This window comes from Mucor velutinosus, assembly GCF_035048745.1.
Source record: "Mucor velutinosus strain NIH1002 chromosome Unknown tig00000041, whole genome shotgun sequence".
Classification (NCBI taxonomy): domain Eukaryota; kingdom Fungi; phylum Mucoromycota; class Mucoromycetes; order Mucorales; family Mucoraceae; genus Mucor; species Mucor velutinosus.
Genome location: NW_027041905.1, coordinates 4,706,600 through 4,721,792, shown reverse-complemented (window position 1 = coordinate 4,721,792; position 15,193 = coordinate 4,706,600). Strand labels below are relative to the sequence as shown.

The 15,193-nt window shown below is 41.4% G+C and overlaps 6 protein-coding genes across 6 annotated transcripts; 3 read left to right on the top strand and 3 right to left on the bottom strand.

The window, feature by feature from the left end:
• ATC70_001733 (uncharacterized protein) lies at positions 1-316 on the bottom strand (the record flags this gene model as incomplete). Its single annotated transcript, XM_064821126.1, has 3 exons — positions 1-43; positions 108-226; positions 275-316. 3 exons carry the CDS (start codon positions 314-316, stop codon positions 1-3), a joined length of 204 nt encoding a protein of 67 aa, XP_064685046.1.
• Positions 317-794: 478 nt separating this feature from the next.
• Positions 795-1,727, bottom strand: CCT7 (T-complex protein 1 subunit eta; the record flags this gene model as incomplete). Its single annotated transcript, XM_064821125.1, has 2 exons — positions 795-905; positions 978-1,727. 2 exons carry the CDS (start codon positions 1,725-1,727, stop codon positions 795-797), a joined length of 861 nt encoding a protein of 286 aa, XP_064685045.1.
• Positions 1,728-2,167: 440 nt separating this feature from the next.
• Positions 2,168-5,540, top strand: TRM6 (tRNA (adenine(58)-N(1))-methyltransferase non-catalytic subunit trm6; the record flags this gene model as incomplete). The annotated part of the gene is made up of 6 exons (XM_064821124.1): positions 2,168-2,534; positions 2,603-2,875; positions 2,954-3,646; positions 3,730-4,241; positions 4,322-4,614; positions 4,688-5,540. The coding sequence occupies 6 exons, from the start codon at positions 2,168-2,170 to the stop codon at positions 5,538-5,540; spliced, it is 2,991 nt and encodes a 996-aa protein (XP_064685044.1).
• A 2,686-nt stretch (positions 5,541-8,226) lies between these two features.
• Positions 8,227-10,356, bottom strand: ATC70_001730 (uncharacterized protein; the record flags this gene model as incomplete). Its single annotated transcript, XM_064821123.1, has 6 exons — positions 8,227-9,066; positions 9,127-9,627; positions 9,682-9,770; positions 9,828-9,933; positions 9,991-10,112; positions 10,173-10,356. 6 exons carry the CDS (start codon positions 10,354-10,356, stop codon positions 8,227-8,229), a joined length of 1,842 nt encoding a protein of 613 aa, XP_064685043.1.
• Positions 10,357-11,265: 909 nt separating this feature from the next.
• Positions 11,266-12,307, top strand: ATC70_001729 (uncharacterized protein; the record flags this gene model as incomplete). The annotated part of the gene is made up of 6 exons (XM_064821122.1): positions 11,266-11,364; positions 11,421-11,716; positions 11,781-11,880; positions 11,932-12,010; positions 12,087-12,228; positions 12,286-12,307. 6 exons carry the CDS (start codon positions 11,266-11,268, stop codon positions 12,305-12,307), a joined length of 738 nt encoding a protein of 245 aa, XP_064685042.1.
• A 330-nt stretch (positions 12,308-12,637) lies between these two features.
• Positions 12,638-14,196, top strand: ATC70_001728 (uncharacterized protein; the record flags this gene model as incomplete). The annotated part of the gene is made up of 4 exons (XM_064821121.1): positions 12,638-12,712; positions 12,774-12,900; positions 12,953-13,560; positions 13,648-14,196. 4 exons carry the CDS (start codon positions 12,638-12,640, stop codon positions 14,194-14,196), a joined length of 1,359 nt encoding a protein of 452 aa, XP_064685041.1.
• Positions 14,197-15,193: the final 997 nt, after the last annotated feature.

Here is a 15,193-nt window from a genome sequence, read left to right as displayed (position 1 = left end):
TCAGTTATCAAGCCAAACCCGCCAGACCCACTCGACGCTGGCACTAGTTAACTTATCAGGTGAGTAACGACTGATTTTTCCTGATGATGCAGCAAAAGATGACTTACTACTTGAACAGTGATAGCAAGAAAGCAGATAAATGGAACCAGCAGGATGGAGGGAAACGGTTAACCAAATGGCATACTTGCGACATCGAAATTGACCTGGCAAAGTCGCCTTTACATTTCTACAAGATATTTGTTAGCTTTTATATGGCAAGAAGCATTGGACATACCATAAATTTGTTGTTTCGAAAGGATGTAAATGAAGATTCCATCCTGGATACTATGGCAGGGATATGAAGCTTCCCACGGCGCACATTTGAAATGGTATTCCTTCTTCAATGGCATTGAAACCTAGCCTCCACCTTTAAAGCCATGGACGGTAAATGCTGCCTCTTCTTCTTGCTGCTACAGAGCACATGTCTCTTATGCTGATAGAATTAAAGTGAAAATAGATGAAAAATGAAGAAAAAAGAGAAACAAAAGCACTTTTTTCTCAAGGGATGACCTAAATATACAAAGTTTCGATCTAAAAATATAGAAACACGCTCTAATCATGCACAGTATCAGACTGATGTAACCAAATCAAGTAACTTTTTAAGCTGAAGTGACCTATCAAATGTGATTTTAAATGTGGCATCGCAGCTAATCCATCATCTCAAATCCCAATAGAGCAAGGCAGCATCAAATGTACAAAAGCAAAGTAATTTTATTTTGGATGAAATATACAAGATCTCACAAACGCACACACCATTACATATTGCTAGTAGTACTAAGGTTGTCATCATCCTCAGCATTACCAACACCGGCAGTTTGAGCAAGCTGGGCAATATCACTGTCTCCAACAATTGCTGATTCAGTCTCCTAAAAGCATTTGAAATGTTTCCAATACTTAGATGTTAGCCATGGCCAAAACAAATAATAGGAGCTACTTACCAGAAGATGGCTTCTTGCCTCGTTTTCTTGCAAAGACACATTGGCAGCAGCATTGGCAGCATTGGCAACATTGGCAGCAGCATCAGCAGCAGCATCAGCAGCAGCAGCTCGGTTTCTGCTTGCTCTATTTGCTTTGAAGGCCTGGGAGAGCAACAACCTGGCACACCACTGCTTCTTGCAGAGACAAATCATGAGATTGTCCCGTTGCAGGGCCTGCTCCTCCAGTGCCAGGCTGTAATATACCTGTTCATCCTGCACATGGTCCAGGGCATTCCAATGCGAGATATTCGGATGCATCACCAGTATAGCCTCCAAGACCCTCTTTGCTGTGCGGTGGAGCTTCTCCCTGCGCGATTTGAGCTGCCCTGGTGTCAAATCGGGTACAGATGCCCCATTGCATAGTTTGTGTAGATGCTGGAGCATTGCGTTGTATCTCTCCACAGGAGAAGCTCTGGCCCTGCCGGTAGGGTTTGCTTCAATTACCCGAGGACCTCTTCTGTTGCTGTTTGATAGTACCTGGCTTCTGTAAGTGGGATCCAGGATGCTTCTTGTTGCCAAATCGCTGCCTGCGTCTTCCAATGGCGACATGAATTGCTGTCGAAATCCATCATTCAAGACGTTCAGTTGTACGCCTTGTTGGCTGATTTCGGATCTCATTGCCATCATTTCTTGCAAGAGTCTTGCGGTGAAGTCAATACTGGCAGCGTTGTTGTTGTTGTTGTTGTTGTTGTTGTTGTTGTTATTGTTCATGGTTCGCGCTGATAATAAAAGTTTAGTAAGCAAAGAAAAGATATGTTCAGAGTTGTGTTGTACCGTATATCTCGTTGCGCACACACCACCACGTTGTTGAACGTCATTCGGTTCACAGGCTTCATGCAAGTAATGCTGACCTCATTGTACGCCCATAGTATAAGCATATGTGCACAGTGAATACCACTCGATTTGACATGATGTTGAAAGTGAAATGACGTAGAAGTAGCCTGAGGCGACATATCACATCATAGGAAACACGTTCCTTACTTGATCTTGGACTTTGAGTTACCAAACGTTATATGCAAGACTACGTATCACTTGCTTGTAAACGATGATAAACGCATTTGTTGGCGAGCGCAAATAAAACTTGAATTAGTATATAAAGCTGCCACTTGAAATTTGTTTTTACTTGCCTATTTTTCTTGGTTTCTCCAAACATGTCATTCTCAATCCGTATATCACGAGAAACAGAGCCATCCTTCTGTACAAATTGCTATACCAGCTTTGACAGTGCCCGTGCTCTACGCAACCATCGCCGAAACTGTCGTGCTCCCATTTTGAATGAAGATCAAGATGTTGAAATGGAAGAGCAACCTCCAGTGGAAACAACGCTGATACAGCCACAATCTCCCCCCAGTGCGCTAGTCACAGCCAATTCAGATCATGCAAACCAGCTGCATGATGATGATGCCATGAGTGATATTGAAGAAATGATTCCTGCTGCTGACGATGCTGATTATGACTACGCAGGCTTTGAACAGACGCCGGGTGCTGCTGATCTGCTGCCTATTGTCGATAATAATGGTAAGGAATTGCAGCGCTAAAGTAGATGTATATACTCACAATAGCGGATTCCACACATGCGATAACAGGAGACAATCCAGAAGAACCAGGGCTTGAATTTGATTTGCTAAATGTCAAATACAAGACAGTTGGAGTAGTCGACCCAGATGCAGAAGATCAGGCTTGCTTCTACGATTGCAGATCCCTCGAAGACATCAACCAAAATACATATACAACCACAGAACTGGTTTCGATTGAGCTGTATGATATCGTCAATGATTTTGCTATACCACGGGATGCATACAGAAAGTTGGTCAGGTTGATGAACACTGTTTTGAGAGATACAGAAAAAATTAGTCGAGGTAATTCGCATTGCAATGACATGTCATTTATACAATAACTCACCAGCTTCCGATCCTCCCCCTCCCATGAACTGATAGAAAGCAATCCGGAGATCATGCATGGCCCTCGTGTGCAAAGCATGCTTCAGCGCCAATCATCGTTGACATCCCATGAATATGATGTGTGTATCAATGGCTGCAAGCTGTACGCATTGGAAGTAGACGACGAGGAGACAATTTGTAATATTTGTTCCCATGAAAGATACGATGCACGGGGAGATCATCGAGCCCTGTCAACAATGAAAGTCATGTCAATTGGAGACATCGTATCACGATTAGTTGCGAATCCAATAACGAGAGAGGAGCTTCGGTACCGACATGCCTACGACAACAGAGACCTTGAAGAGAATCCATCCGATGTTATCATTGCTGACGTATTTGACGGCGCCACGTACAAGTCCATCAAGAATACGCATTTCACAAATGACCTGGATATCGCAGTTGCGATCATGAATGATGGCTTTGTAGTTGAAAAGAGAGGTGATCGGCTATTCACAATTATTCATCTGATGGTGTTCAATTACGATCCACACAAGCGTTACAAGGAGGAGTACACGCACGAGCTTTGTATCTTTCCAGGAAAAAAGAAGCCCAAATCATTTGACTCGTTCATTTCCATCATCTTGGCAGAGCTCCAGTGGCTTTCTACGTATGGAATGGTAGTCGAAACAAATGATGCTGGGCCAATTCGTTTGAAGGTTCATCCTCTAATTTGTGGTGGTGATACTCCAGGTAAATATCCTGATTGATAAAGCAACTAATCAGCATCCACAATGGCTAACATGAAATTGATTTACCTACCTGCTTTATTCTAGCCGTGTTTGACTGGAGCAAGTGTGCTCATCATGCATCTGAGTATGGCTGTCGTTGGTGTCTTTCGCGTGGCATGCACCCTGATAATCGCAGCCATGGAATGTACTTTCCAAATGCTGGAAGCATGCGTACGAATGAAGATTACGAGAGGGCTGAGTCCAACCTTGGATTCAACGGTGTCAGCCTTTTCAATCAGCTATCGTCATGCATTGCACCCCAATGCTTTGGATTCGAAGAAATGCATACATTAGCACGAGGTGTTGGTTCAGAACTCTTCGAGATGCTCACTGTCGACCTGTCTCCGAACAACACAAAGTTCTTCTACACATATCCAGATGGTGAATTGGAGCGAGAAAATTATCCATTTTTCATTCCAAAGCAACGGCTGTTCGAGATTGGCAAAGCAATTGAGGACACAAGATCACATATACCAGTTGCATTTGATGGAAGCTTTTTGAATCTGGTGGAGAAGCTACGAGGCACCCGCAGTGTTGACTATCTTGATAATTTGCTGGTAAGATCAGATCCACTGTAATCTGCAAACGTACACATGTAAGGCGTGAATTAGGATCTGATTATTCTGATTTGAAATAGACCATCATACCTACTCTCTTTGTCCCAGAATTAGCCAGTCCACAGGCTAGGAAAGCAATCATGAAGCTGGTTAGAGGCGTCTGTCTTGCATTGCAATGGGAGTTCACTGAGTCTAGGTTGGCAGAGATTGATGAATGCATTGACTTCTTCATTGACTACTGCAAAGCTCAGAGAGATGCCATGTGCTTGTCACTTTCGGTCTTCCGTCCCGTAATGCATCAGCTTACACATGTAGTGTGGATGATAAGAGAAATGGGGCCAATTGTAGCCTACTCCTCACGAAGTCAAGAACGGTTAGTCATCTATACATGCTATGTTTATCACACACATCCAGTTACTTACATAACAACATCATCCATTTTACAGAAGCATTGGAAAGTTTGGTGATTTGATAACTGGCAAGTCAAGGACAGGCAAGCAATCTTCCAACTTGATTGAAATTGTTGCAATCAGAAACCAGCTGAAAAGGATCTTCGACTCAAATGAGTTCCTCCAAGGCATTCGACCGCAGCCATATGCATCCACCACATACCTCAATCATCCAGAATCTCTAACAAGCTCACAGTTGTGGGAACCTGATCAAGAAGAGACAAATTTGGATCATCATTTTGGCTTCGATGGTACTGATCGTGCTGAACTCCATGGTGTTCCAATTGCAAGATTCAAGCGTGCTTTGTCGAAATACTATTGCAGGATATTCTCTCTTCAAAGGCTGAACAGTCCATTGTCAATGACGATCAAGGTTGCCCATCGTGCTCTAATCGGTTCTACTGTCATAGGATCAGAAATATACAGAGAGAAGATGCATGAGTTTCGTAGAAGCAACCATCTGGTCATGTTTAGGTCAACTCACCTCAATCGACTTAACCACCCTGTCTCCTGTTGGTTTGTTTCGCGAGTGATATTCTTTTTCCAACATGTCTATGATGGGTCGACCTACTTTTTGGCTTTCGTTGAAACCATGAAAAATCATGGTGTTGCTTCTCACGACAGGTCTGTCCCTTTTGTTCGTATGAATGAGCCTGTCGAACAACAAATTGCAAGAAGGGTGCCGAGAGTGATTGATCCCAAGTATGCTGTCATTTCTATTGACGATGTTGAGATGCAAGTGGGATTGGTGAAATCTTTGGATAACGACTTGCACTTTAGCGTCATTGCAAACTACCATGCGTTTGAACAAGATATGTCGATCGATGCTGGCGATATTCGCAACCTTTAACGAGGATTGAAATCGCAACATACAGATTTTTTGCTTTCGCGTAAAACTATCCACTTAAGGCTACTACGAAATAAAAGATAATACATTTATCAATACAATACATAGCTACATTCATTAATCACACTTGTATACCTCTTACAGCTTTGTTGTCCATGAAGGCATGCGCAAAATAATTATAATAAAAGAAAAGGATCCGCATCACTGGCCATCAAAGCATTTTGAGAAAAGCATAATTAACCCAGCAAGGATAACGTCCAACGAAGAAAAAACGAGTTTGCTCGGATTCGAACTGGCGACCTTCAGTTTGTTAGTCAGGAATATTACCACTTTGACATAGCGACTCAAAGTAACCAGAAACTCGGGTCACGTGATTTTTTCTCCTGATTTGTTTCAAATTGAGCAAGTTTGGAGGCTTCTAACTTCGTAGATAATGATGCTACGAATTGGCGTTCGGTACGAAAAATAAACAAAAGAACTCAAAAAGTCTGACCATACCATTTAAAAGCGCATATCTGATAACTATCTTCACAGTGTAAAGCCAAATGTTCTGATATGGGAACATCGAGGTGCTCACGAGAACATCAATGTTCCCAAAAGAGCGCATCGATATTCTGTGAGAACATCAGTTGGGCCGTAGTGATGGCATCATGCGCTATAATAAACAGCAATGAAAAACATTTATTATCTTCCCAATCCCATTGTTTCTAGTTAAAACCACTCTAATTATTGTGCAAAATTGCAGTCTATAATATTAGAGTTCCGTTTATTTCAAATCCCGACTAAATCGGTCTGCTAGATATCATGTTTTTAAAACGGATTTATGGCCTAATTTGATAGTAAACATGGCTCTCTATGATTTCATATTGTATTTAAGATGTCAAAGTATTTTATCGTAAAAGTTCCAAGTTAAAAATTGTATTTTTTGTGGGAGTTACAGACCGTCGAATTTGAACAATTTTCCGTGCACTTTTGGTTCGTAAAACCTGAAATGTTACATGACTCAAGTTAATAATACCGTAGCTTCATCCTGCCGTTGATGCGTATTGAAATTCTTTTTTTTTATCCATTCTAGCAACAGTGCAGGGATCCAATATTTGACAAAATGTAATATTATTACTCAATTGCTATGCACAAAGAATAAAAGGATTATTATTTGTAGCTGATAAAAAAATGTTCAATATTATAAAAACAAGAAAAGACTTATTTGAATAAGATCCGACACAAAAACTAAAGATTTATTGATGAAGACAAGAGTTATTCTATTTATACTAAGTTCTGAATGCCAAAGTAGCAATTTATCTTGTACAACGCTTATCATATCTGGTGAACCTCAGTATTTAGATAGCTGAGATGCACTTCAATTATCATAGCTTGTCCATGTTTAGAATAACAAAATATAGACAGAGTAAATACAATTAGAACTGAATATATTTATTATGTTATTCCAAGATTGAATAGGGATCAAAACTAGTGTAGATATCAAAGGTATTTATAGTTATTTGACAGTGCCGCAGCAATAGGACCTTGATCTTGAATGCGGGATAATTGTATAAGCCTTGAACCAGTAACGAGGATGTGCTGCATCAGAACTCATGAACCACCAGTCAAGGATAAACAACAAAGATGATCCAGGATAGAATGTTCTTCCTAATAGCTTTGACGGAAGAACATTTGTCGGAATTGAAACCCACTTCCAGGGACGAAAGACCATAGGCTACCACTCTCTAGGAACCAGGATATAGATTAGCCATTTGATGGCACCACTCATGTTCCTTCGTGCTGCTTGAATAAAGACCTCTCACTTCTACTATGCATCTCAGCTCATTCTCAGATCCTCTTATGTAATAAACGACGCTTAATACATTTGCCTCTCAGAGATGATCTATATCCTCAACAGTCCATGTTGTTGCACAACACAGACATATCTACCCATCAAGAATAACCTAATCTTTATAAACAGTTGTAACCCTTCTGGCACAACATCAATAAATACAATTTAGAGATGCTGCAGTAATGAAATTATTCGACCTGTATCATGATGACCTTGTCATTGACTTTCAAAAACTTTTTAAAAAAATATACAGAAGCTGTTAAAATTACAAGATGTATATCATTCAATAGTAGAAGATTTACTCTACTATCCAAACATGTGTTTTCTTTTCACTTTTTTTGCATTGAACTCTGCTGGCATTTGAAAGAGTTGTTAGATTATACTGCTTACCAAATTCAACTCTTGGCCAACTACTTTAATGCTCGAAACAAACGTGAATTCAGTCGTGCTAGAAGAACTATGCCTGATCTCAAAACCCATCTTGTTGCGCGACTCTTTGAAGATTGATGCAGAAGTGAAGTTGAATGTTAACTACCTAAAGAACCATCAAGAATTGAATATTTATAGCTGTCTGGATTGAATCTTCCCCCTTTTGTTGCTCATGTATAAATTGTTAAATAGTTTTCTCAAATTGCACTCCGCTCCCTCATTGCTCTTGTATAAAAAAAAAACTCTCTCACATTACACTTTTGTAAATTTTAGTTCATAAATTCCAGATCATCCCATTTACATAAATCCGGTGGAGGCTATAATCATTGGATGATCTCTCTTCTAATTCAACTCACATTAATGAACTCACCAATAACATCAACCTTTTATCCATCCCAATAAATTATGCTTTATTATTACACACTCTTAAGAAATGGACTTGTCTAAATCTTCTAGCGAAGGAAATTTATGCTCAAAATCATCTACAGTGGGCACTTGTTGGTTGGTTTGTTGTGATCTAAATCTTGCAGGCTTGGGTGGTGGAGCAGGTTTGCTCTTTTTAGGTGTGCTGGTTGTGGATGTGGGTTTGACAGGATGTGGGTTGCTATTTCTGCTTGCATTCTTGATGGCCATGAATCGTGCCTCAATGCTGGATGACACGCCTCGGTTCATTTTTGGCATCATGTCATCAACATCGTCCTCATTATCATTATCCCCGTCCATTTGGATAGCTGCTGCTGCTGGATTAGATTCCTCCTTGACAGATTTGGTCACCGGTGAATTGGGTTGTGTTTGCAAAATTTTGGTAGCCATCTGAGGTTTAGGTGTTACATGCTGTGTGATAGGGGCGCTCTGCACTCGTGGAGGAGGAGAGTTCGTTGGTAATGGAGATGCAGATGATTTAGTTGGTTCTGGTATGAAGCTGTTTTGAAATGAGGCAGGCATGGTAGTGGTGGGAGTCGCATCACTTGTTGCGGTCGTTGCAGAGACAGGCGGAGGAGGAGAAGTCTTCTCAACATGTAATGGATCAAATGGATCAAATTGGGTCGAAGTAGTATTAGGTGCACCATTTTCGATAACTGGGCTGTGAATAGATGTTCTCTCTGGTTTGGTGGGTCTTCCTCTTCTCATGGGTGTAATGGTGGGCAATTCCTGTGTTGGAGGGGGCACCTTTTCAAATATGGATCCACTATCAGACGAGGTGGGCGTCGATTGATATTGTTGTTGTTGACCAAAGGGTGGTGTCGTAATGGGTTCCGAATAGATCTGTTATCCAGAAGCCAGTCAATAAATAGCATATACAACATACACCGCTATTCAACTTACATCACGGATGGGACACTCTAAACCTCTCAAATGGCAAACAGCATTCAGTACCTGATAAATATTGGGCCTACGGTTCTGGTCTTCTTGCAGCATAGAGATGATCAAACGACGCAACCCTTCCGAAAACATGGGTGAGCTTGGTATAGTGTAGCGCGCATTGAGAATGGCAAGTTGACCCTCCTCTTCAAATGGCGTTGTGTAATAGCACAGTTTATACAACAGCACGCCCATGGCCCAAATGTCAGCCTTTTCATTCACTGGTTTCTTTTGATACACATCAATCATTTCTGGTGCTCGATACTGCAGGGTTGTGTGTCGTTGAATGTCATCCTCCATTTTCTGAATATCTCTGAGGGTGGTTGGTATGTAGGCTCCTTTGGAAAGCGAGGCAGAGCCAAAATCGCATAATTTGTAGCTGTCTTGATTCAGTATGAGAATGTTTTCTACCTTGAGATCTCGATGAAGCACAGGTGGGTTGCAGTAATGCATGTAAGCGAGCGCCTGTAGAAATAAGTGAGTATGATATAATGGTGATACGGTGCAATGCTTGTGTACCTCTGCTACATCACTGAATATCTTGAGGATTTCAGGTTCAGTTAATCTCTGCTGCAGTCTTCTATTCATCAAATCAATGACACCACCACCTATTCGTAGACGCATCAGTTACCATATCAGCAGCTTCTAGCGTGTGCCAATCTTACCGGGGCAGTATTCCATCAGGATGAGAGCCTCAAATCCACCCACTGGCAACGCGTCGATTCTAGATTCATAGTATCGAACAATGTTTTTATGATCCCCTAGTCTCCTCTGTCGGTCCACTTAATACATGCTATACACTGTCCCCAATACTCTCTATCAGCTTACCATGAATGCAATCTCCTTTTCAACCATCTTGAGACGCTCTCCATCGGGAACTGCCACTCGTTTTAATACAACGTAGCCTGATTTTCCCTCAATTCTGGCAATGTAAACATGAGCAAAACCACCTAGGCACAAGCCTGTCAGTATACACATTCTCAACGTAAAAAGTATACTTGTGGACTTACCTTCAGCAATGAAATTATGCACAATCACTTGATACTTGCCAACTTGTAGACGAGTTCCTGCTGGCATAGCGCCAGGAGGCAACGGTGGGGCGTTTAACGAGTCGATACCAACTGGAACTGGAGGTAATGTCTGGCCGATACCTTGCTGTTCAGGTATACGGTTCTGCCTTGGTGCTTGTTGCATCGCTTTTGTGTGTATGAAAGAGAGGGAAAATGGAACAAAGGGAAAAAGAAATGGAAAAACCACAACGTCACCTGTAGTTGAGCCTATTTATACGATCTCTGGTCTTGTCCCAAAAGCGGGATGCCTTAAACCAATGAGAGCAATGCTATGATGGGCACTCGCCATTGATCTCTTAGGTTTTCAGGCCCTGACGAGATCTTTACTGAGTGTACCTATTAGAGAAGCACACCATGAGCATATCTAGTATGAAATCTTGGCTTTTTTTTCTAAGCAATCTCTTTCTACATATGTGTGTAATCGCATGGCGATACCTACAGGTTGCTGCTCGTGTTAAACTACTGGGCAAGATTATATAAATGTACCATATCAATGTACTTGATCCAAGTCAATATCCACAATAACCAAGACTCAAGATTGCAATGTCATGCAATAACTCAACATAGCTCTAATCCATCATAACAAATAGGATTGGCAAACTGCTCAATGCCATCAAAAGAGCATGTAGATATAACTCGCTTTGGAGCACTAACAAGATTCACTACTGTTCAAAATGACCCGAAACCTAAACTTGAATCAGAGTCTAACAGCGGCCATGTTGACGCGATGTGGCATTTGGACATTTATAATCCAATGCTGCAAAACATAAGCCAGAGCATTGAATGGTAAGTAGCACCACAGGTTTATGATCATCTGCCTGGATACATACTAACATCTAACTCTATCAATCAACCAACCAAGAATGATGCACATTGATTTGAGACACATCAGGTCTGGATTTGAAGCTCTTGAATGTTATGTGTGTGTGTGTGTGTGTCTGTATACTCGTAGTTTTCTTTTTTTTTTTTTTTTCATTCTCTCTCTCACACACACAAACACACATTTTCTTCACTCTGCAACCACCAGACAAACATGCTCTCACTCGGGACTGACGATAATGTGAATGCTACCAACGATACCATTATAAACTACTCTGAATTCAGCGATCATCCAATACCGCACATTATACAAGTAAGTTGTGGAGAGTGACCATGTGTATATGAAATCGACTCACGCCAAAAGCGCAGGATACGAATTGGGATTGTGGTCTCGCTTGTGTTGTCATGACACTGCGAGGCTTGGGGTTCAATGTGAATTTAGAAGATGTGGCAAGACAATGTCCAGTCAACAGTGTGTGGACCATCGACCTGGCATTTCTGCTTCGAAACTACGTCCATGATTTCACCTATTACACAAGCTATTTAGGCAGTCGAAAAGAATACCAAGACCAAAAATTTTATCAAGAGGATTTTGATGAGGATGAAAAGCGAGTAAACAAGCTTTTCGCCATTGCAAAGAGCTGCTCAGTTCATGTTGTACGAATGTAAACTCACACATACGCACATGCACACAGACACACAGAGTTTGTTAATATGCTGATATGCTAGGATGCTGCCGCTGGATGATTTCAAACGATTCCTCTACTGCAAGAAATTTGCCATCATTACACTTGTGAATGCTCGTCTGCTCAAATGCCAGTTGTGCAGGGTAAGTTACGAATCTACCTATCTGTAATCTACATCTAAGCGTCAATGACAGAAACATCGAGGATGCTTGGGCAGTGTGTGTGGTCAGTTGGATCTGCTATTGGAAAAGTTCAAGGGCAACGACTATCTAGGTAAGCAAAGAGAATAAAAAAAAAAAAAAAAAAAAAAAAGCAGACGCATCCAGATTACTTACTTGTATCCAAACAGGGCATTTCATCGTCTTGATCGGCTATGATCCAACGGAAGACTTGTTTATTTATCGTGATCCAGCAGCAAACGACGAATTTTGTACAATATCAGCTGATGATTTGGACGATGCAAGGCAATCAGAAGGAACAGATCATGATTGGTATGTGTGTTGAGCATTGGATGTCGTTGTGTGTGAGCTTGTACTAACTCAATATAGCATTGTGGTCAAATTATCGTAAAATGCGTCCGTCTGTATCTCTCATCTTTTCACATATATACCTCGTTTTTTGCTCAATAAAAAAAAACTCGCTTTTATCTGTAAGCAAGCCAATCATGCTATGCTGTTGAACGCAGAGCACCAGCGCATGTAGCACAACGGAACATGAGGCAGCTCTGACTGAGTTGCCGTAATTCCTCATCATTGGCTACTGCTGAAAGCCTAATTTCCTTGTTGAACAATGAAAAGATTGACGCGTTGGCTATAAAAATCTTTTTTTTTTATTATTATTCAGGCTTTGCTTCTTCTTCTTCTTGTTATCTTTTATTTATTAAACACACCTATATATACAATGACTGTCCCCAACTACAACAACTACCCCGAGAATGTTGGTGTCTTGGCCATGGAAATGTACTTTCCCAAGAGAGTAAGTGACCAGCGTTTTTATTGCATCGAAGTGTAAGGCAGGAAGGTAACATGGAATCTAGTGTGTTATTCAATCAGAGATGGAGACATTCGATGGCGTCAGTGCTGGCAAATATACCATTGGTCTTGGTCAGGAAAAGATGGCCTTCATCGATGACCGTGAAGACATTCAATCCATCTGTTTGACAGGTAAATGCTACAGGCCATGCCACACTGTACAAGTACTGACTCCACATGATAGCCGTGCAAAACTTGATGGAAAAGCACAACATCTCCTACAGTGATATCGGTCGTCTTGAAGTCGGTACCGAGACCATCATTGACAAATCCAAGGCTGTCAAGACATGTTTGATGACTTTATTCACTGAGCAAGGTAACACTGAGGTGGAGGGTATCGATACTACCAATGCCTGTTATGGTGGTTTCGCCGCCTTCTCCAACGCTGTCAATTGGATTGAATCTTCCTCTTGGGATGGTCGTTACGCTATCGTTGTCGCTGGTGATTTGGCCTTGTATGCATCTGGTGCTGCTCGTCCTACTTCTGGTGCTGGTGTTGTCGCCATGCTGATCGGTAAGGATGCCCCTATTGTTGTCGAGCGCGGTCTCCGTTCCACTCACATGGAACATGCCTACGATTTCTACAAGCCTGACATGCACTCTGAATATCCTGTTGTGGACGGCAAATTCTCCAACACCTGTTACATTCGTGCCTTTGATTCTTGTTACCGTCGCTACATGGCTCGCTTGGCCAAGCTTGAAAACAAGGACAAGCCCAGCATGGATGATATCGACTATGTTGTTTGCCACTCTCCTTATGCCAAGTTGGTCAACAAGTCCTTTGCTCGTGCAGTAAGTACTATTTTAGGGAGAGATTAAGGGCGCCGATGGGATTTCCTTTTGTTTCATAACGTACTGACCTTTATCATTGTCTTGTAGTCCTACAATGATTTCCTTTTGGACACTGACAATGAAAAATTTGCTGCCCTCAAGCCTTTTGAGGAAATGTCTTATGCTGACTCTCTCGAAAACAAGGATTTGGAAAGAGCTTTGATGGGTTTGACAAAGGCTGGTTATGCTCAAAAGGTGGGCCCTGCTGCCTATGTTCCCAAGCAAATCGGTAACATGTACACTGCTGCTGTCTGGGCTGGTTTGGCCTCTCTCATCTCTGAAGTTGATTCTGAGACTCTGCAAGACAAGCGTATCATGTTGTACTCTTATGGCTCCGGTTTGGCTGCTTCCATGATCTCCTTCCGTGTCCGCGGTTCCACTGATGAAATCAAATCCAAGTTGAACCTCCGTGAGCGTCTGGATGCCCGTACTCACTCCAAGCCCGAAGAATTTGCTTCAGCCATGAAGATGCGCGAAAACACTCACAATGCCTGCAACTTTAACCCCTCTGGTAGCCTCGACAACATCGCTACCGGCGTCTACTATGTCGAAAAGATTGATGACAAGTGGAGACGTTTCTACAAGCGTAAGGATTAGATGGTGGTGCATTTCATACACAAAAGAGAATTTATGTGAACGAGGAGCAGCTTCCCCAACAACAACCCTCCTTTTTTTTTATTACAAACGTTAATTATTACAACAATCAACCCCCCCCCCCCCCTCATTTCTTATTTTTTACTAGCAAATCTCTTATACATTCCACTCATCTCTTTTTTTTGCATTTCATTTTTGGAAAAGAAAATAAAGTTTTTTTTTGTTCTAATACTTTACATTGATTCTGGTATCAAATGATAGCCATAAGGCAGAGTGGCGGATGAGGCTGGTGATAGGATTGAGTATATGCCATCTACTGTGTAAATGACTGTTTGATTCAATATTTTGAGCTGAAATATTTCATCATGTAGGTATTATAAATGGCTTCCATTCAAAGCTAAAATGCGATCTTTTTTATCCTTCAAAGCAATGCTATTGTATGATGCAGTGCGTGTGTTTAATGGTCCATGTATCGCTGGATATAGCATCAAAATCCATAGTGTGCAACCGCACCATTGTTCAATGTCATTCGTAATCTAGCTGATTTGTCTGGATACTTCCGCAATGACGGGTTCTATTGCTTGATAGGAGCCGGGATACACGGTGGGTATAAATAGAAGCTTGGTTTCTTTAAAACCTTGGAGCCAGGGATGGAATGACTGTCCAGAGCAATAAAGTATGCTGGTCTTGCTCTTTTTTACTTACAATTGCAAGCGAATAGGATATGCAATCATGAAAAAAGTACATTGATTTGTTAGGTCATATTTTCTTCAGTGTTAACCTTTCAGGATAAGCGACTGCAAGGTATACTTCTGACTTTTATTGAGAATGTGCATCTGGCTTTTGAGGCTACAAGAAGGTTGAGTTCTGACAATAATGCAGCATTCACATTAGAAGTATGAATATACCTCAATTCAGTCATCGATATGGTAACCAAATCTAGTGTTTACACGTACAATTGAATTGGTTTTCATATCATATCCCATCAAATCAATCGTTT